General features: G+C 47.3%; 1 protein-coding gene across 9 annotated transcripts; it reads right to left on the reverse strand.

The window, feature by feature from the left end:
* Positions 1–1,299: 1,299 nt before the first annotated feature.
* Positions 1,300–6,562, reverse strand: LOC136528669 (uncharacterized). 9 transcript variants are annotated; one of them, XR_010777126.1, is made up of 4 exons: positions 6,287–6,562; positions 5,524–5,567; positions 5,345–5,442; positions 1,300–2,556 (listed from the first exon to the last, which is right to left on the reverse strand). XR_010777126.1 is itself a non-coding variant. In XM_066521632.1 (2 exons), coding segments are annotated over exons 1-2 (588 nt in total). In that variant the 5' UTR covers positions 3,756–4,435; the 3' UTR covers positions 1,310–2,555. The 9 variants fall into 9 exon arrangements, 2 of the variants coding, with proteins under 2 accessions (XP_066377729.1, XP_066377730.1); XR_010777120.1 differs by having other exon boundaries at positions 5,884–6,562; XR_010777124.1 differs by having other exon boundaries at positions 1,304–2,556; positions 5,524–6,047.
* Between the last annotated feature and the right edge of the window lie 15,469 nt (positions 6,563–22,031).

Raw genomic sequence — 22,031 nt, forward strand, 5'->3', positions numbered from 1 at the left:
TCAAAACATGACCGTTACTGTCCAACTTAGCAAAACATGAGGTGACCGAACGCGCAGGTCAAGGTGACCGGACGCGCCGGTCAGTGGCCAACTGCCACGAACACGTCAGCTGTCAGACTTGACCGTTAGAGTGACCTGACGCTGATCAGCATCCTGTCAGCATCCACCTGACACGTCTGGTCAAGAATTATCCTCTTTGGACCTTCTCTGTTGTTGACCGGACTCTACAAACCCTGTGTCCGATCACTCACCTACTAGCATCCGTTCCAGTCAATAGCAAGTCCACGCTGCGGGGCTTGTGGCAGAGCGGATGGTGGAGGCGCTTCCAATGTCTCAACGCGCGACGTCAGGGACTTGAGGTTTTGGCTGAGCTCGGTGGAGAACTTGTCGATGTCGGGGCGCCAGCGATTAAAGGTCTCCATGAGCTTCATCATCGAGTTCATCTGCGTCGCCAACCCATCAAGCTTCTCCTCCGCTGTCGTCATGCGAGCAGTGAGGGTAGGTCCACGCGCCAGTGGATTAGGGTTTGGTGGTGATGGATGGAGTGGATGCGGTGGCTTGGTAGGAGGTGGTGGATGATAATGGTGGTGGATGGGGTGGTGGAGGTAGAATCAAGCTCAATCTCTGCACGCCTCACCGGATCCAACCGTAGAGCGATGAACTCCGCAAGATTTTACGAATCGGTTCCGCGAATCGATTGGTCAGGCTCTTGGTACCAAATGTTATGGTCTCGGCTGCGTAACTAGTGGGGGTGCCGGCGAACACGCGCGGCGAGTGAGCACGGCGTCTCCATCTCCGAGGAAGACGAGCACAGGAGGAAGAGAAATCAGGTTTTGGTTCTATTTTCGCTGTCCGCCCAACCACCCACACAACGAGTCTTAATTCAACAGCAAAATGGGCCAAGCCTAGTAGATACACCCTAGCGGCACGCAGGCTGATTTATGGGCCAGAAGGCTAGTGTAGCCCAGTATCGATGCACGGCCTTAGGCCCAGTACGTGACAGTAGCCTGCTAGAGCTGGTTTTTTTTTGCCCTGACTACCTAAATTGGGGATAGGTAGTGTGTTTGGGTTGTCAGCTGGAGTTGCTCTTATTGAAATACATCCACAATGTTTTAAAGCACGCAAAGATATAGCATTATGTCCCAAAAGAAGCCTAGTGGTCAACTGGTCATCCATGGTCATACTCTGTATAGTTAGGTTTAGAGGCAAAACTTATATAACATTATGTATTGTTTCCGGAACGTGTATATATGATCAAAATGTAGTTGAACTGTTGAAGAAGTATGGTTATGCCTTGATACCTGCACACGATAAAAACAAAACAAAAATAAATAATCAGAGAAATTTTCAGCAGCAACATGAACATTTTAGAGAGAGGATGTATTAACCCCAGTTTGAACATTAACCAAAGTCATACAAAAGTATGAAAAAGGAAACAAAAACTAATAGGAACCCAACAAGGCAACGACTTTATTTGTAGATAGTGCCATTATGTCACTAGTACCATTAATCAAATAAAGAGATGATCAACCAGAACTAGCCACAAAGCATTGCGATAGAGCTACACAAGGTTTATAGCAAGAATCGACCACAGATGGGACCAGAACATGTTTGCTTCAGAGCTGCAGGCTGCCGGCACACTTTGGCATGCCTAAAGTTAACTCCTTATAAGAAGTATAAAAATATGCATGAGTGATAAATCATGGCGAGGATCAAGATGCCTTGAGAAGTCTGAAATAATGCTCGAGTCTGAAAAGGCAAAACTTACAGGATCATGTTGTATTTCTGGGCTGTGATATATGATCAAGATTGCCTCAATCGCTATCTGCACACAGCAGAAAAAGTAAACATATTATCAGCAATAATTCAAATACTTTGAGATCAAACAAGAAATAATACGAGAGACCAACCTGACCAGAAGCCAGGAAAATTGCCTTACAAGTATATAACAAAAAAGAAAATAAACGTTATAACAGGAACCCAACAAACTAGAGTCAACTGAAACAACAACAGGAAAAAGGAACTGAAGCCTTTGAATATAGAGAGCCATAACCTGCATATATAGCCTTCTAGCTTTCTCATGACACTCTTAAAATTCTGCTGGAAGCTCCTAGTTTAGATCTGTAAATGGGAAAGTCTATTCCAGAAGGCAAAATTTTGATACTTGCATATACCAGAACCCAAATACAAGCATCTAAGATTAGTAAAATCAGCAATGATCTGGTACATGCACCGGACAGAAGAGTATTGCAACATATTATCCACCACACACATCCCCTTATTTGATAGTAATAAATGGTGGCAGAAGCACAGACAAGTTTCAATCATTAATAATAGCCACAAAGAAGTTCGAAGTATCACCCCTGACTCGACAATCACAGATAAGATAACCAGCACAACCATATTCAGTACAACAATCATCTGAATTATTACAAATATTCATTTTTTTCAAAGTGTAGTGAAAATCTCCTTTAAGATGGCAATGCCAGGATATTCCCACAATCTTGACGGTAGCCACCCAGCACTTCTTCCAGATTATTTCATCAACGCCATTACCTGAGAATTGCAAAGGTGAAATAATTAACTGTGTAAAGATGATCTTATAAGTAAGATGTAATACTAAAGAGCACTTGTGATTGGGTTAATCACTATCTATCTAGCAGAATCAGCGCACGCGAGCAAATGGAAATTCTAGGGGAAACGAAAAGATATATGATTGGAGCAGTGGAATAGCATTCGGCAGTGAATGATCAATGCCAGCAAGCAAGCGGCAGGTGTCCCGGTTGCGCTCCAATATAGACACCTCACAGGCACAGCACTGCGCTTAACAAGATCGATGGACTGGGCTCCCGGCCTCCAGAACAAGGAATAATTCCTAGTCCAAGTTTCCGATCAAGATGCTGCATGCCAATTGCCACGCCAGCATCTGATAGACAGAGGCGAGAACGGAGTGTCTGCTGCTGCTGAAGGAGTACGAATCTCGATCGGAGATGGCAACATGGCGTCGCATCTCGTCGGCTTACACACGTGCACACTACACATCGAGGAATGGGACTCTCAGCTCTCCATGGTCGAGGAGATCAGGAGAGCAACTGTCCGAGTGGGCGCACAGCGCACGGTGGTGAAGGAGGAAACCGACGGGGGCATGGTTGGGGAAGGAAAACTTACTAGTAGGCGCCGTAGACGGCTATGGCCATCAGGCAGACCAATCCTGCCGCAGCGGCCAAAGCCATCCTGCTGAGGAGCCGCAGAGGAGCCTGGATCGGCTCCTCTCCGGCGACTGCGATGGCGCCGCCGCCACCTTCGCCGCCTGCGCGGATGTGCGCGGCGACAATCAGCATGGTGCCCACAAAGAAGGTCACCGTGGCCACAGCGGGCAAGACACGGAGAGCAGCCAGACCAAGCGCGCGGGCTTGCTCGCCTTGATCCACGTCCACGCCACCTGGAGCCCGCACGAACAGGAAGAACTGGAGAACACCAGCGCACACGCATGACATGAAGGACACGATCTCCGGCAGGCGCCGGTTGCCGGCATCTTGGTGAAGGACGTGGCGGTAAATGAAGGTCACAGAGACGGAAACCCCCGCCGCCGAAGCCAGGAGCAGCAGGTCCCGGACCCCGCTGTGGAGTGGCGGGGCTTGAGCGGCTACCGTGGTGCTCGCACCCGGCAGCGGGTCCAGCAAGTTGGTGAGCTCGACGGCGCTCATCGCGGCGCATAGGGCCGGGACGGCGGCGGCGGAAATTGCGTTCCCCATATAGTAGGCTTTTCGGCTGAGGAGGACGAGGATCTGGAGGGGAGGAGCGAGGGGCGCCTGGCGCTTCGAGGATCGGGAACAGCGACGGTGTTTTAGGGTTTAAGAACGCCGGCGGTGTGAGGTGGGAGATGCAGATTTAATGGCGTGGGCGCGTGGTGGGGAGGGGTCAGGAGAGTGGTGAGCGCGAGGTTGCTTGCTTGGGGCGGTGATGCTGCGACCTGGGCTCGTGAGCTACACAGCTGGTGGACAACCTACTCATAGTATATGGCGGTCAGTTAGTCAGAGGCAATACGTGTTTTCTCTTCTTCTTCTCCTCCTTTTCTTTATTATTATCCACTTTTTATATTGAGGAATAAAACGACTTTCGTGAGCTTATCAATATCTAATCCACTTAGTTAGCGATAATGTACTTTTTTTTCATAAGTGATTACTAACTGATTATGGAACGAAGCCTCTGCTACACTTCGTCACTTTGGCACAACTCTAGTTGCTTTGGATGCGCTTAGATATGATCTATTTATATTTAAGATGTTCATAATTATTTAATCCAACAAAATTAAAAATTTACTGGACATTAACTCAGAAAAATCTAGTGTCTATTGGATTTATGTGGACTAGCTATTTGAGAGGTAAATCATTCTTTAATGTCTAGTTTTAAGTTTTATGATACCCATGGGACCCACGTTTATATCTAGGCATACCGATCTGCACAAAGTAGTAAGTAATTCTAGACTCAACTCCATTAATTCCAGTTAATTTTGCAAAAAAATTAAGGCGACACGATGTTTTAAAATTTGGAGTCAGACTTTTGACGTGAAATACACACACACACACACATATATATATATATATATATATATATATATATATATATATATATATAGAGAGAGAGAGAGAGAGAGAGAGAGAGTCACACCAATATATTAAAGATGGGGCGTAATGATGGCGGCGACGCTCCAACCCGCTCTGCTATGGGCTAGAGCAGTGGCAAAGCTTGATGGGAAAACAAGAGGGGGCCATCAGCACTAATTTCTTGCTTAATATGCATAGTTATTGATTTTAATCACCAGATTAATAGCTACTTAAGGGCGTTTTCAATGACCGAGGAGAGGGCATGGCCCTCTTTGGCCTGCATGTAGCTCCGCCATTGGGCTAGAGGCAACAACAGACCAGGGTACAGGATGGGCTGGGATAGGGTTGTGTTGGCGGTGTGGGTGTTGGTGACCGCACGCCGACGAGTTGACGAAGAGTGATTGGAGCTCGAAGGAGGTCAGCTAGGAGCGACGGGGTGGTCGTCATGTACCTCCATGGAGAATGGAGTGAAAAAGGAAGGAAGGGCGAAAGAAGACGGCAACATTTTAGTCATATGAAATAATTGTGTATGTTTAATGGCCTATACATGGGACCAACGGTGTCGAGGACGTCATGGGAGATCTCAAGTAGACGAAAAATTATAATGATATGATCCAATATGATGAATAGTAGTGGCAAACCTTAGAGAAGTAATATTTATAATGGTGTAGATCCAAATTAACTCTCTAATTTACCATCAGTTCGACATAGTACTTCTGGAAAAAGAACAAACTCACTCAAAGATTCTATAACGGAAGAAGCGACGTAACATGCATCTAGGCTGAGCCTGGGTCTCCGACACAGTTGCATTGCAGCGTGATGTGCTGAACCGGTCCTGTCAAGTCCCATTTTTATACATCAATATATACGGACCAAATGTCCTTAGAAAGAAATAATACCGACGGCAAGGGGCTACCTGTGACATGCATCTAAGCTGAGCCTGGACTCCCTCCATACAGCCTGTTCGTTTGTTGGTTTCAGTCAGGACTTATCAGACAACCAACAGTGTTTTTCTCTCACAACAAACCAGCACCGGCTAGGCTTATCAGTCCAGAAATCAACCAACAAACAGACGGATAGTCCCGATAGGCCTAAAGCCACCGGCCCATTCAGGTACCATTTTTACACATAAAAATTTGACAGTTTCTAAAAAAAATTCTCAAAAAAACATAAAATATGGACCGAATATCCTTCTGCCAAAAAATACTGACCGAACAAAAAAAATACTGATGTGTACTCCTGGGGGTACTGGAGTATATCGCAAGAGGCGACTTACATGCATCTCAGCCTCTAGGTTGATGTGTCTAAGCCTGCCGTGCTGAACTGGCCTAGTGGCTCGGCGCCCCGGCCAAGTCTCATTTTTCGCAAGGCCTATTTATCGCGAGAAGGAGGACGATGACGACTGACGTCTTCAGAAGATTATCCATCCGCTTTTCTTTTCTAGCGAGCACTCAGAACGTCAGATCTGTAGCAGTATCATGTTTTCCATTTCAGAGGACCTGCTTGTGCTTGATGCCTCTCTGAAAGGAATCGTTGTCTTGCTGGAACAATCTGAGTTGCTCTTCTCGGAAGAAACCAGAGAGGCAACTAGATTTGCCCCCAAAAAATAAGGAAAGCAAAAAAGACAGCTAGCTTTCTCACAGGGAAACGAACGCTGAAGATAGGGACACCAGACAAACCTGCCAGTGAGTGCCACGGCCGGCACGAGTCGAAGGCTGGAAGTAGCAGAGCTCAGCTGAGGCCATCATGGTGTGCGGTCGCCTTGCCCATCTGCGGCAGATCGGTGAGCATGGCGACGAAGAGGGGCTACCTAGATGTGGAAGCTCTGCTCATTTGAGCCGGAGCATGCACGTTGACTTGCAAGTCTCCCCCGCCACCTCGCCACCTATAAACAAGAGATGAAGTGAACAGAGCGCCACCACTCCTGACCACAGACATCACTGTGGGTCTGCACTACAGGGTCCACCTATCAGAGATTCAGGGCTAAGAAAACAACAGCTAAGCGCCTGTGTCCCAACACCAACGTTAGACTCGGTCGGGTCAGTCCGTGATCTCCTTTTGGCTTTTGCGAGGGAGCAGTGCCCTGTTCGCTTTTCAGTTTTTTTAGTCGAAATAATGTTTTTCTCTCACGATAAATTAGTTGGAACAATGTTTCGATTTGTTTTTTCAGCGAAGCGAACGGGGGCCATCAGGTGCCAAACAACGTTAGACTCGGCCCGTGATCTAGGTCGGGTTTCTTTGATCGGAAAAAGGTGGAAATCCAGAACCAGAAGTCCATGCCCAGAACAAACGTAACTTCATCCTCTGGTAACAGGATTTGTTGCTCCACCGTCTAATGGGTAAACATGGATTCGTTTTGCAAACTAGGACGGTAAGAATTCGAATGTGTCAAACCATGGATCAGTGGAAAGTTGCGTGATACTCCCTCTATTACAAATTATAAATCATTCCAAGAATCTCGAAGAGTTAAAGCATCTCAAGTTTGACCAAAGTTATAGAAAAAATTATAAAGATTTATGATATTAAATAGATATACTATCAAAATATAATTAATGAAGAACATAGTAATACTTAGTTGGCATCATAAATGTTATTATCTTATTATATAAAGTTGGTCAATCTTGATATGCTTTGACTCTCCATAAAATCCCTTGAATCTCCATTTCTCCACCTTTGTAACCGAGTCCAAGATTGTCACATCAATATGCATTTTGTCCGGCGTTTCTAAACGAACATCCAAATCCTCTTTCCAGAGGACAGCTAGTCCTGCCCCTGCCAAGGCTCCCAACGCCGAGCCCATTAGCAAAATCGAGCGTGCGCCAGAGTCCATCCATGCTATCTGAGTGAAACCTTGTTTCTGATAAGAACACCAAGATGGGGCAATGTAGCTCTATCAGGCTACGAAGATCACGAACTGCCTCAGACTGCCCCAAGCCCCGGCAGTTCATTCATAGGATTTTCGTTGTGCCCGGCGGGGGCTGTCCCTCGTAACCGCCGCTAATCTTGCATTTAGTGTGATATTGCCTCTCTTTTGCTTCTTCAAGGTTTCAATCATACTCCCTCCACTATTTTCAGAGCCCCCATCCATTTGACTCACCCAAGAGGACACCAATCCACTGGGAACTAGAGCAGTGCAGCCGGGAAGAGGTATGTTGAGGTCTGGAGTTTGCGTACCCCCAAAGCCCTTGGATTTCCTCTTGCGATGCTGCACGCGGTTCTGGTCATCATCATCCATAACCAGCTGTCGGCTAGGTCCAGTACCTTTCTTCCTCCCATCTTCTGGCAGTGTGTTAGACCAGTGCTCACCTGCCTATTGCTTCATAGATTACTGGACTTCTTGGTCTACAGTGTCTCCCATCTGGTCCGACAATAAAAAGTGTGACCCATCATCGCCCAGAGAGGAATGGTCATCGCCAGACCTGCAAAAACGAGATTTCGGTGGTTTCCCAGCCGAGGACGTACCACTAGGATTCAGCAGCAGCCCCCGCGAAGGATTGCACCCTCCTGTGTTTATCTTCCGGCGCCCTAAGCTGGACGTCGTACACGGCAGTTTCCCTTGTTCATCCCTTTCCACCGGAGTCGGGCAATCCACTTCATAATGGCCCATGATCCCACAGGCGAAGCAGTAAAAAGGAAGCTTTTCATACTGAATTGCAAATCAGCGAGGCTCCTCCGAACGACTCATGCGTAGTAACACCCCACGCCTCAGGGGTTTATCGATCTCGATGGCTACGCGGGCACGTAAAAATGCACCGCTGGCTTTACCATCCTTATCAACATCCATCTTAACCACATGACCAATCAATCCTATAGCATGTTCTCCAAGCTGTTGATTCATCCAACCTAGAGGAAGGTTCAAAAGTCAAACCCAAATCTCCATATGATCGAACAGTATTTCTGACGCATTTAGTCGTTCATCGTACATCTTCAGAACGACGGCATGCCTCCCTACCATCCATGGAGTGCCCGCAAGCACCCTCTTCAAATCCACCTTACTCGCAAACTCCGCTACAAAGAGATTATCCCCTTTGTCGCCAATGGCACATATCTTCAATCCTACCGGGTTGCCCCAGGCAGGTTTCATAGCAGCACAGACTATGTTGATGTGGACAGCCATGGGGGAGATGACCTTCCCCACTAGTGCCCACTCCATCGTCGGTAGTGCCGTATCCTCCTCCTCATCAAAGAACTCGACCACGGCACCCTCTTCTTCAGTCAGGTTCAGCCGCTTCAAGAGATCCGTGGAAGGGTTTAGAGAAAAAACATTGTGGTCGACGGTGCCAGGAACGGCTAACCTTCGATATGCGGTGGCCGGCACCGCCATGGGGACGGTGGACGGGGCGTGGACGTCGGTGATCGGGAAGAAACACAGGCGGAACGGACATAGTCACCGGTGGGGCGAGCTGGATCGGGATCAGGGAAGAGCGCGATCTCAGAATCGCTAGGGGGCGACTCCGTGATTTTTGGATCTCCTACATTTGGTAGATCGTCATATCTTATTTTTTGTCCATCTCCTTCCCTTCTAAGGCTGGCTCATGTGCCCTTTGGCTTGCCTAGCTGCGAGATAAATAGAAATGCTCATTTCAACATTCGTCTCTCTCGTTCCAATGCACAAACACATCCACTCCTGCTGCATCCAAGGCTTCCCCGTCTCAGTTCCTGCGAGCACGGGAATAGGGAAAGCAGGCCTCCAAAACCGAGTTGTCTATGAGTTCATCTACTCGGGTGAACTGCGGCCATCAGGTTTTTGGAGAGAGATCACGCGACTACTCGATCGATCCATGACCTATGACTTCATATTCTTCCCGGCGTTTGTGATGGCGGTGGGAGTTCGGCACTGCAACCTCTCTGCACTGCATTGAGTGGGATGACTACACCAACATGCGCTATGTTGTCTAGCGCAACCGGCTTTGGTGCCACTGGGTATGTTCTAGTTCATCCCCTATCTTCAGCGATTAAAATCATGATTATTTGTATCATCTACATGTCCATGTCACATAGATCACACGTGCACATATATGAGGCCACAAACGTGTTATTAATCTTTTTCTTGATTAAATTAATACTAAAATTGCCTAAATTTCTAACAATCCAAAAACCTGATAGGCATTTTTTTGGTAGTCGGCTTTGCGGGTATGCTAAAACCGAATGTCTTTGAGGGCACTCATTACAAGAGGTTGCGGCAGAGGTGCATTCTATGGTTGACTGCTATGCACTGCTATTTTATTGCTGAACCTAGGGTTGTTGGGCCGCATACTCTTGATGAGGAGCGTGCATTCAAACATGCTGATACTACGTTCAAGGCTGTAATTCTGAGCGTGCTAGGAGACTCCATAGTTGATGCATATGTGCCGCTATAGACTGGTAAAGAGATGTGGGATGCACTTGAGGCCAAATATAGAGTTTCTGATGCTGGTAGTGAGTTGTATGTCATGGAGCAGTTTTATGACTACAGGATGGTTGATAACCATTCTGTACTAGAACAAGCTCATGAGATACAAACACAGGTAAAAGAGCTTGAAATTTTTAGTTGTGTATTGCTAGATAAGTTTGTGGCAGACTGTATTATTGCAAAGCTGCCACAGGCTTGGACATATTTTGCTACTTCTCTAAAACATAAGAGATAGGAGTTTGGCATTGCCGACCTTATTGGCTCTTTGGATGTTGAAGAGAAGGCAAGAGCAAAGGACGTCTGTGGCAAGAAAACTATTGAGGGAGGTTCTAGTGCCCATGTGGTGCAGAAAAATTCTCAACACTCCCACAAGACGAAATTCCAGCAAGAACTCAAACAAAAGAACACTACACCTTTTAAGAAGAAGAAGAAGAACAAGAAAAATGGGAATTGTTTCACTTGTGGCAAGCTTGGGCATTATGCTAAGGATTGCCCGGATGGCAAGTGGAAGCCCAAGAAGAAATCTGCAAACATGATTGAGGCTGATGAAGGAACATCAGGGTATGATAATTTCTTACCTATAGTTCTTTCAGTTTATCATTCACCGGATTAGTGGGTTGACGCAGGAGCTAATATTCATGTGTGTGCTGATATCTCTTTATTTTCTTCTTATTAGGTCGGGCGGACTTCCTCCTTGTTGATGGGGAACGGGGCGCGTGCAGTTGTACGTGGTGTTGGTACGGTCGATCTGAAGCTTACTTCGGGAAAGGCCATGCAGCTAAAGAATGTGCAGCATGTCCCCTCAATAAGGAAGAATTTGATTAGTGGTTCTCTATTATGTCGTGATGGTTATAAACTTGTGTTTGAGTCGAATAAGTGCGTACTTTCTAAGTATGGAACTTTTGTTAGAAAAGGCTATGAGAGCAGAGGCTTGTTCTGCTTGTCTTTAAATGATGTATGTGTTAATTTTGTGAACCATGTGAGCCAGGTTAATGAGACAAATATTTGGCATTTGCACTTATGTCATATTAATTTTGGCTCTATGACTCGCTCAGCTGGTTTAAATTTAATTCCGAAATTTGATTTGGTCAAAGATTCTAAATGCCATGTATGTGTTGAATCGAAACAACCTCGCAAGCCTCATAAGGCTGCTGCGGCGAGAGACTTGACACCACTAGAACTAATTCATTCTGATCTATGCGAAATGAATGACGAGTTGACCAAATGTGGCAAAAGGTATATTATAATGTTTATAGATGATTGCACTAGATTTTGCCATGTGTATTTACTAAAATCAAAAGATGATGCGTTGCATTATTTTAAGATCTATAAAGCTGAAGTAGAAAACCAACTTGAGAAGAACATCAAACGGTTGTGAACTGATCGCGGGGGAGAATATTTCCCAAATGATTTTTCTGAGTTTTGTGCGGAGCATGGGATTATTCATGAGAGGACACCACCTTACTCACCACAATCCAATGGGATTGCCAAGAGAAAGAACCACACTCTAACTGAGTTGGTTAACGCCATGTTAGGGACAGCGGGACTATCTAAGGAATGGTGGGGTGAGGCGATATTGGCAGCAAGTCATGTCCTGAATAGAGTGCCACTAAAAACAAAGAAATTACACCATTCGAGGAACAGGAGAAGAAGAGATTAAATCTCTCTTACCTGCGAACATGGGTTTCTTTAGCAAAGGTGAATGTGCCAATTAACAAGAAGCGAAAGCTTGGACCAAAAACCATTGATTGTGTCTTTCTTGGTTATGCTATTCACAGCGTGGGTTATAGATTTTTAATAATAAATTCTAGAGTGCCTGATGTAAATGTTGGTACTATCATAGAATCTAGAGATGCTACATTTTTTAGAATGGGTTTCCTATAAAGAATACACCTAGCACTTCTAGTCATGAATCTATTTTATTACCTGAGACACATGAACCGATAATACATACTGATGTTGAACCCCATGATGAAAATCTAGAGGAGGATAATAATATAGTCACTCGAAAGAGTAAGAGACGGAGGGTTGTAAAATCCTTTGGTGAAGACTATATTATATACCTTGTGGATGATACTCCTAAAACCATAGAAGAGGCATATTCATCTCTTGATGTTGACTTATGGAAGGAAGCTGTTCAGAGTGAGATGGACTCTATTATGTCTAATGGAACTTGGGAGGTGATTGATCGTCCTTATGGGTGTAAACCTGTGGGATGTAAATGGGTGTTCAAGAAAAGCTTAGGCCTGATGGTACAATTGAGAAGTACAAGGCAAGGCTTGTAGCAAAGGGCTATACATAGAAAGAAGGTGAAGATTATTTTTATACTTATTCACCAGTTGCCCGTTTAACGACTATACGAGTGCTACTTTTCTTGGCTGCCTCACAAGGTCTTCTCGTTCACCAGATGGACGTTAAGATAGCTTTCTTGAATGGAGAGCTTGAGGAAGAGATCTATATGGATCAGCCGGATGGATTTATAGCAAAGGGTCAAGAGGGAAAGGTGTGTAAGTTATTGAATTTTTTGTATGGTCTAAAACAAGTACCTAAGCAGTGGCATGAGAAATTCGACAGAACTTTGACATCAGCTGGCTTTGTTATGAACGAAGCTGATAAATGTGTATATTATCGGTATGTTGGAGGAGAAGGTGTAATCGTGTGCTTATATGTGGATGATATACTAATTTTTGGAAATAATATTAATGTGATCAAGGAAGTGAAAGACTTCTTGTCTAGTAACTTTGAAATGAAAAACTTGGATGAAGCTGATGTTATTCTTAACATAAAGCTACTCAAAGAAGGAAATGGTGGGGTAACACTCCTGCAATCCCATTATATGGAAAAAGTGTTGTGTCGCTTTGGATACAGTGACTGCAACGAGGCCTGATATCTCGTGCAATCCCATTAACATAAAGCTACTCACTTTTGTATTTAGCTAGTGCAACGAGGCCTGATATCTCGTTTGCTGTGAGCAAACTTAGCCGGTTTATTTCAAATCCGGGAGATAATCATTGGTGTGCTCCTGATAGGGTATTACGCTATCTAAAAGGGACTATGAGTTATGGTTTACAATATACCAGGTATCCAAGGGTACTAGAGGGTTATTGTGATGCAAATTGGATATCTAATGCAGATGAGATTTATGCCACAAATGGATATATGTTCTCACTTGGAGGTGGCGTTGTTTCATGGAAGTCTTGCAAGCAGACCGTCTTAACGAGGTCAACAATAGAAATAGAACTCACAGCATTAGATACCGCCACTGTTGAAGCTGAGTGGCTTCGTGAACTCCTTATGGATTTACCGATGGTTGAAAAACCTATACCGGCTATTTCCATGAACTATGATAATCAGACTGTGATAATCAAAGTGAACAGTTATGGGGATAACATGAAGTCTATAGGGCATGTGAAGAGGCGGTTAAAATCTGTCAAAAAATCAAGAAACTCCGGAGTAATAGCGTTGGACTATGTCCATACATCTAAAAATCTAGCATATCAGTTTACTAAGGGAATGTCACGTAATGTGATAGATGGTGCATCGAGGGAGATGGGCTTGAGACCCACATAAAGTCATTCCATAGTGGTAACATGTCCTATGTGATCGGAGATTCCGTGAAGTAGGATGGCGAAACAAGGTAGTGGTTGACTGTGATGGAAAGACCCCTATAATAAGGTCCAGATCGTCTGAAATGCACATTTCTCCTATGCTGTAAGGCAGGATGGTTTATACCTTAATGTGATCCGAGTGGCTTATTTATTTAAGCAGAGATGTCGGCCTATAGGACATTTTAGAAGGAGCACACCTATATGAGTTCGACTGCTAGTCATAGTCTATGAGATGTGGGTAGTCTCTAGATACTCATGAAAGGCCTCGAAGTGTCACTTATATGCTTCAACTAGAGGGGATGCTTGTAGCAGCCTAGTACCAGAAAAGAACTTTGGTGAAACTCACTTTACATAAAACTGTCAATTCAAGGCATAGTCCATTGTTCAGTTGTGACTGAGTATAAACTCTGTTCTAGACAAATGTTCAACTTAACAGTCTCCGTCGATACTCTGGTATATCAAAAAACAATGGATTGAAGATTATTTAACATGTGTCTAAAAATTTGGTGGGGATTGTTAGATTTAATGTGGGATAGGCTCATATGTTATCTAATTAAATCAAATAAATTCTAAGGCCCATGTTAAATAATGTGCGCAATGTTATTTAGTCCCATACAGGATTTTTGACTGAATGTTGACTCGACTTAAATGTGCGGACTGTATCTATCTACATTAAGAAGGTTGAGAAAGGATGAGGCGAGCCACACACACGCGTGCCGCCACCGGCCCCAATGCGGTGCGGGGCATGAAAGGTTTTGCCACTCAAATCAATGATGGGTAAGAGTGATGAGAGTTTCAGGAGTTTCTATCCCTAATGAGGAAAGTTATGAGGAAGGTTATGGTAGTTTACCGGGAATTTACCGTAACATTCGTTTGCTCTCCTCCTGTGGCGTCGGTCTCCTCTCCTCCCCTTCCGTGGTGTCTCCTTCCCTTCTAAGGTTGGCTCATGCGCCCTTTGGCTTGCCTGGCTACGACATAAATAGAAAGGCTCGTTTCAACATTCGTCTCTCTCGATCCAACGCACAAACACATCCACTCCTTCTGCTTCATCCAAGGCTTCCCCGTCCTAGTTCCTGCGAGCACGGGAATAGGGAGAGTAGGCCTCCGAAACCGAGTCATGTACGAGTTCATCTGTTCGGGTGAAGGGCGGCCATCAGGTTTTTGGGGAGCGATCACGCGACTGCTCGATCGATCCACAACCTACGACTTCATCTTCTTCATGGCGTTCGTGACGGCAGTGGGAGTTCGGCACTGTAGCCTCTCCTCACTGCATCGAGCAGGACGACTACACCAACAGTTGCTATGTCGACTAGCGCAACTGGCTCTAGTGCTGCTGGGTATGTTCTAGTTCATTACCTAACTTCAACAATTAAAATCATGATTATTAGTATAATCTACATGTCCATGTCACTTAGATCACACGTGCACATATATGAGGCCACAAACATGTTATTTTTTTCTAGATTAAATGAATACTGAAATTACCTAAATTTCTAATAGGTGTCGACGCAGAGGGCCAAGGCCATGAGCTAGAAGAGGGCCGCCGCCACTGCAAACGTCGTCTTGGTGAGGAACGACATGGCAGCCCCCTGGATATGCCCACCTTCGCCGCTACCGGCGTGGATGTGTGCGACGATGATGAGCGCCATCCCTAGAAAGAAGGTCGTGACCGCTGCCGCTGGGAGGACACAAGCAGCAGCCAGCCCGAGCACGCGAGCTTGCGCGCCATCAATAACATCGCCATTGACCCAGAGGCTAAGGGTTCCTAGTGGCTGCCAGTTGCCAGAGGCGGCGGTTGCCGACGCCCGTGCCCGCCGGGATGTGGTGCAGATGGTGGTAGATGACCGTGACAGTAGTGAAGATGGCCCCCAGCACCACCAGCGGTAGCAGTAGCTCGACGACGCTATTGAGTAGCGGGGCTTGAGCATATAGATCACCACCCAGCTGCGGGTCGAGGGTGGAGAAGATCTCGATGGCCATGAATGTAGTGCAAAGGTCGGCGGCGGCGACGGCGGCGAAAACTGGGGTTAGCACAGGATCTGGTGGTTTGGAGTGGCTGGACAGCCTGCCCATTGGCGGAGAGGGCACTATCGTGCTAGGGTTTAAAGCCTGCTGCTGTAGCAGCGGTTTGTGGTGGTGGTGCCACGTGATCCGTGGCCCATGGGTGAGAAGCGAATGCGATGGTGTGGGTGCTGTGACTGTGAGGAATATTTGTACGGGGGATGGCGTGTTCGTGAATCGTGAGTCACTAGTACAGCGCGTGTGGGGGATATACCCCTAGGTACCACAAGATGGTACATGGGCCAGACCATCCGAGGTGGCCCGGCCTGTAAGATCAAGGCGTGCACATCAAGATTACAAGTTGTACTAGATATTGTAATAGTACCAAATTGGATACTTTACTTGTAACCTTGTCTCTTCGGAGTATATAAGGAGAGACAAGGGTCCCCTAGAGGACAGGTTAATCTATATACATCTCAATACAATACACCAAGGACACAGGACGTAGGGTATTACGTCGACCAGATGGCCCGAACCTGTCTAAATCGTTGTCTCTGCGCCTTGTGTCACCATCTGGTTCCTGATTACACGCATCGTCTACCGACAATCTACCAGCACGGGCACCCCCCTCGGTGGACTGCCGACCATATTTCGTCAATAGTGGCGCGCTAGGTAGGGGTCCCCTTTAGAGGATCGTGCATGCTGATCTACGATGAACCAGATGGGATCTAAAGATTGACGCCGCTCATGGCAACTTAACTTCCTGCGGCGGCGTACTCGCCTGACAGGCTCGATATCAGTCGGCGATGGAATCAATCTGCTACGCAGGCAACTCGGTCTGCTACGATGGCGTCCGCCGATAACCTAACGAGACTCGATGTCGGATTCAACGTCGTGTTCAAGGATCAGTCTACTACTCGGAGCTTTCTGTTCTATGCATCGGCTACTCGGCGACAGGTTCCAACGGAGCCACCGGATCGGATCAGATAATTAAACGCGGTGCTGTACCTGTACCGAAGGTAGCGACGAATTATTTTGCTGGCTGCTGTTGCACGTGAATCGAAGTGAAGCTCAGATCGCCGCTGTGCGGTTCCAAGATTCCAGTCCGTTTACTGAGATCGATTCGCTGCATGCCAATTACTAGAGCCATGCAAAGCTAGTTGTATGTGCTTACGTATATACATCTACATGGAAGGAAGGCCAACTACAGATTGCTGTGGCACTTGCATGTGCACACACACACATGGCGCTGTCAAGCCATCATGCGAGCCGTTCAGCGAGCCGTTCGAGCCGTCAAGCGAGCCACGCCAAGCTGTCGGCGAGCCGCGCCGAGCCGTCTAGACAGCCACGTCGAGCCACTGAGTGAGCCGCGTCGAGCCGCTGAGCAAGCTACATCGAGCCACGGACCACGTCGACCACGTCCCGAGCGGCTCTGCCGAGCTTCGACCTCATCGACCACAGACCACGTCGACCATGTCCCGAGCGGCTCGACCGAGCTCCGACCACCTCGACCACCAGACCACCAGACCATGTCACGAGCGGCTCCGCTGAGCTCCGACCACGTCAACCAAAGACCACGCCAAGACAACGAGCCGGAACCGAGCCACGTTGAGAGCCATCAAGCCGCTGAGCGAGCCGCATTGAGCCGATAGGATTTGATCAGCTCATCTACTTTCTCGTGGCCCTACTTCAGCGCGAGATCAACCAATCCGGTTCCACATCGTCAAAAGCTAAGTCAAGTTATTTGTTCGATCTAACAATTTTATTGTGTATCTCTCCATATACGTGTATTTGTCTTCATCATGATTATTGCCGATAGGATTTGATTGCGTGGTCAACGCGTGGCAGCGCTCGGTACTCGTGGTAGCACCTGGCAGCGCTAAGAACCCAGCGTCCGGTGTGCAATTGCCATACATGCACATACAAGATCAACCCAGGCACGCACCCACCGTCGGAGCTCAATACAACTCCGTCAAACTACAAGCGAGTCATCCAAGCTATATACGTACAACTCCGTCAATCAAGCCGATCTGACTCCGACCCGGTTCTGCTGAGTCCGGTTGCGCCCTTTCGACTATGACTTCGTGCACCCGTCCAACTACGTCAAGCTGTCGAGCTGTCGAGTGACCTGTCCAAGCTATCAAGCTAACTGCCGAGCTTCGTCCAAGCTCCCAAGCGAACCGCCGAACTTCGTTCGAGCTGCCAAGCGAGCCGCCGAGCTGTCTAGCGAGCTGTCTACTTGGACATCGCGGCACGCCGACTACCCCACCGGTCATCAATAAAGCTAAGTATTATTTTTAATTGAAAATCTCTTTGATCATCGTACACCTCCGCCGACCACCCTTAGGGTGCGCTCCGCGTCAAATTTTCTCCATACATACAATCCAAAACATGTATAAGTTTTTACAATGGTTCGCCGATACGTTTTCCTTCCTGCTTGAGAATCCCAGAGCCGGCACTGTCTCCGGCTCCACCCCACGCGTGCATGAGAGTCCGCCCTCTGCGCTACGGGTAGTCGGCAGTCGCTCCCTGGTAACACTGGCACTCTACGCGCGGCAGTGTTCCGTACCTCGCGCTACGAGATGTTGGTCAGCCCAGGGCTGGCGCATTCTTCAGGACAGGTTAATACATCGCGCTACGCCACTACATAACAAAAGGGCTAAAAACAGCTAATGTTATTTTTCGAATATTACACCAAGTATAATTCATCGCCAACCGAACACCAAGTGTTTACTTCACCTCCGACAGAGAGGTCAATATATTTCGTACATCATCATGTACTACTGTTCTCCGTGTTTATTTTTCAGGAACACAGTTCGGTCAGCGAGCTCATGCATCGGGGTTCGCCAAGACCACTACGGTGCTCGAGGACTCTGGCTAGACCACGCCCGTGCTCTGGGACTTCTCGCCAAACCACTCCGCGCTCAGGGACTCGCCAGACCACTCCGTGCTCTGGGACTTCTCGCCAGACCACTCAATGCTCTGGGACTTCTCGCCAGACCACTCCGCGCTCGGGGACTCGCTAGACCACTCCGTGCTCTGGGACTTCTCGCCAGACCACTCCGTGCTCGGGATATATCGCCAGACCACTCCGTGCTCGGGATATATGCATGCATCGTGTACGGGTATATGTATGCAAACGTCATGGCCATGCAAGCAAACAAGGAGCCACCGTGCTATGTTACAGAACCATGCAACCAAGGAAGCATATATGTGGTATACAGGGCCATGCATCAATGGAGTGCGTATACATGTATATGTCACCATTTCTTGCATAGCATCTGATACTTCGAACAAGCCAGCAAGCTAGATCATCATGCAAGCCAAGTCAATCAATCTGTACATGCCTCACGTACATACGAGAAGACATGCAAGCCAAACCAAGACACGACAGATCAACTTGCATATACATACATCACGTGCAGGCTTTACGTACTTGCATCTACACCGCCATGCAAGCTACCAAGACTTGCCTGTACACGTGCATCCACGTATGGGGAAGGAAGGCTGCGCGTGTTAATGAAGCAGATCGACGGCACGTCTTCGTACGCGGACCGACACCGCCAATCTCCAACCACATCGACCACGGACCACGTCGACCACGTCCCGAGCGGCTCTGCCGAGCTCCGACCACCTCGACCACCAGACCACGTCGCAATGATGATCGCCGCGAAGAACGGCGCTACGACAACCGCGACCACAGTCATGACGATAGGTCGAAAAGCTCGAGGACCGGACGACTTCATCGCCACCGATCAGATTTCTATCAAAGATAAGAATTTTGAGCTATGCTCGGGGACTTCGTCGCTCGCCTCTCGACCTACGCTCGGGGACTGCCTCGATCACTCTCCGACCACGGCTCGGGGACTTCGTCGCTCGCTCCTCGACCTATGCTCGGGGACTGCCTCGATCACTCTCCGGACACGGCTCGGGGACTTCGTCGCTCGCTCCTCGACCTATGCTCAGGGACTGCCTCGATCACTCTCCGACCACAGCTCGGGGACTTCATCGCTCGCTTCTCGACCTGTGCTCGGGGACTGCCTCGATCACTCTCCGACCACAGCTCGGGGACTTTGCGTCTCAACTACATGCGACTGGCGACTCGCATACAGTTGGGATATTCTTTCTCGTTTAGACCTTGCTACAAGGCTCATACCTCGCCTTCCAGCAAGCTCGGGGACTACATCGGTACGATGCACCTGCCGGTGCATCTCGTATCGCCTGTACGACGATTGGATTCTCAACTTAACTGGGAATTCTTTTTAGACCCTGGCACCACGTGCCTACGTCACCTACTACCAGGCTCGGGGACTAATTGGGCACACTTCACCTTGCGGTGAATGTGCTTGTTTTTCGACCACTATGCCTCTGATGATCAAAGATGCTACGCTTCAAGACGCACTTACATTTCTTTTCAGAAATACAAGTGGGCACACTTCCCGGGACGGAAATCTTTTTCTTTCTTCTTAAGAGCACCATACATTCTTCGGACAACCTACTTCTCTGGCGACAACGGTGGTCAGAGATATCAAGAACTCAAGCCTCACTGTTCGGAGAAGGTTAAAATGGCGTGTCGCATCAGAATACATGGCGCTCGGGGACTAGCTGTGGGGGATATACCCCCGGGTACCACAAGATGGTACATGGGCCGCACCATCCGAGGTGGCCCGGCCCGTAAGATCAAGGCGTGCACATCAAGATTACAAGTTGTACTAGATATTGTAATAGTACCAAATTGGATACTTTACTTGTAACCTTGTCTCTTCGGAGTATATAAGGAGAGACAAGGGTCCCCTAGAGGACAGGTTAATCTGTATACATCTCAATACAATACACCAAGGACACAGGACATAGGGTATTACGTCGACCAGACGGCCCGAACCTGTCTAAATCGTTGTCTCTGCGCCTTGTGTCACCATCTGGTTCCTGATTACACGCATCGTCTACCGACAATCTACCACCACGGGCACCCCCCTCAGTGGACTGCCGACCATATTTCGTCAACAGCGCGCGTCAGTGGGCACATGAAAGATTTCGAAGATAAAGAAAACATGTTCTATATATATAGAGTGTAACTAGCAAAATTGCCCGTGTGTTACAACGGATTAATAAAAAACATATACTAATTTTCATTGGACTTAAGATTTAAGTATAAAAAAATAATTGTTTATGTCAGAAGATCGAATTTTGTTTAGTGTGTGAACACCCATGGCAGTTCTGGTTCGTCTCCTCTACCTCATCGACCTCCTCAAACACCGCAACTATCTCCTCTAGCTCGCCCATGCAGGGCACAGCGTCTTACATAGAGGCGCCTCATTGCATCTGCGTCAGAAACAAGCATTGATAGGAACGAATATCAGAATTCCATGGCTCAAAGGCCATGGCGGCGAGGCGACCGCGTGGTGTTCACAGAGTGCAATGCATGCCATGGAGCGGCGGTGCAGAGCCAAGCTTGACAACTTGGGGTCCAATCTATGTAAGCTCAGTGGTCTTGCTATATGTGAAGCATCCCGTTAGGGCCAGTGCCCACGATGAGGCTCTATCTGGGACATTGCTCGTCAGCGGTGGATTAGGCGTGGTGCTGGCCTTCCGACCACGCCGCACCCTATCCTGCATCACGCATTTTACGCTGAAAGCAACAACATACTGGCACGGTGGGAGTGCACACTTTAGAAGGTATGGAGGAAGCGTGTTGGTGGCAAGACCAACATATGGCCGAGCCATGAAGATACACAAGTTTTGTAAACGGCTAATGCGGCATCGTACGGGCCGCCTATAGGAGTATTAAGCCCGCTTGCATCACTATTTGCAGGGAGATAGACTTGTCACCTGTCGTGGTGTGGCCTCGAGTGCTTTGTGCTCCTACATTGTATTCTATTTGGACCATTTTTCTTTTAAACTTTAACTCAGTCAATATGTGTCCATTATACATGAAATTTTTACCATAGATTCTACACATCAATAGAAGATTAGAATAAAAAATTCACTGCAAAAAGACTAAGGAAACATCCTCTATCAGTTTACAAGTTTGCTGTTTCGCTAGAAAAAAAAAACAAAAAAAAGGGCCAGGCCACGGCTCAGCCCAATCTACTGGCGCAAAAGGCGCCATGGCAGATTCCAGCCCAGCAGCGTGGGTTGAACTTTTACACAAGGAATCCCTGAATTTCTCGAATTCAGTTTAAATCCTTCCACCTTTTCTTTCCCTCTTGCACTTTTCCACCTGAAACCCTTCCTTCTCTTTTATTTTTTTTTTCATCCTCTTCGCCCAAAACAACGCCCGATCTCAGGCAGATCCGTGCCGGCGGAGAATAGATCCGACACAAGGCTGGACGAAAATTTACATGTGACGCAAATTTTGCATCTTTATTATTAGGTATAGATATAGATATGAGCAATAAGAGATGTAGATATACATCCAGAACG

This window comes from Miscanthus floridulus, chromosome 19 (assembly GCF_019320115.1).
Source record: "Miscanthus floridulus cultivar M001 chromosome 19, ASM1932011v1, whole genome shotgun sequence".
In the NCBI taxonomy this organism is placed as follows: domain Eukaryota; kingdom Viridiplantae; phylum Streptophyta; class Magnoliopsida; order Poales; family Poaceae; genus Miscanthus; species Miscanthus floridulus.

Coding starts and splice junctions, on each gene's coding strand:
- LOC136528669 (XM_066521632.1), bottom strand. CDS start 3,755: ATGGGGAACGCAATTTCCGCCGCCGCCGTCCCGGCCCTATGCGCCGCG.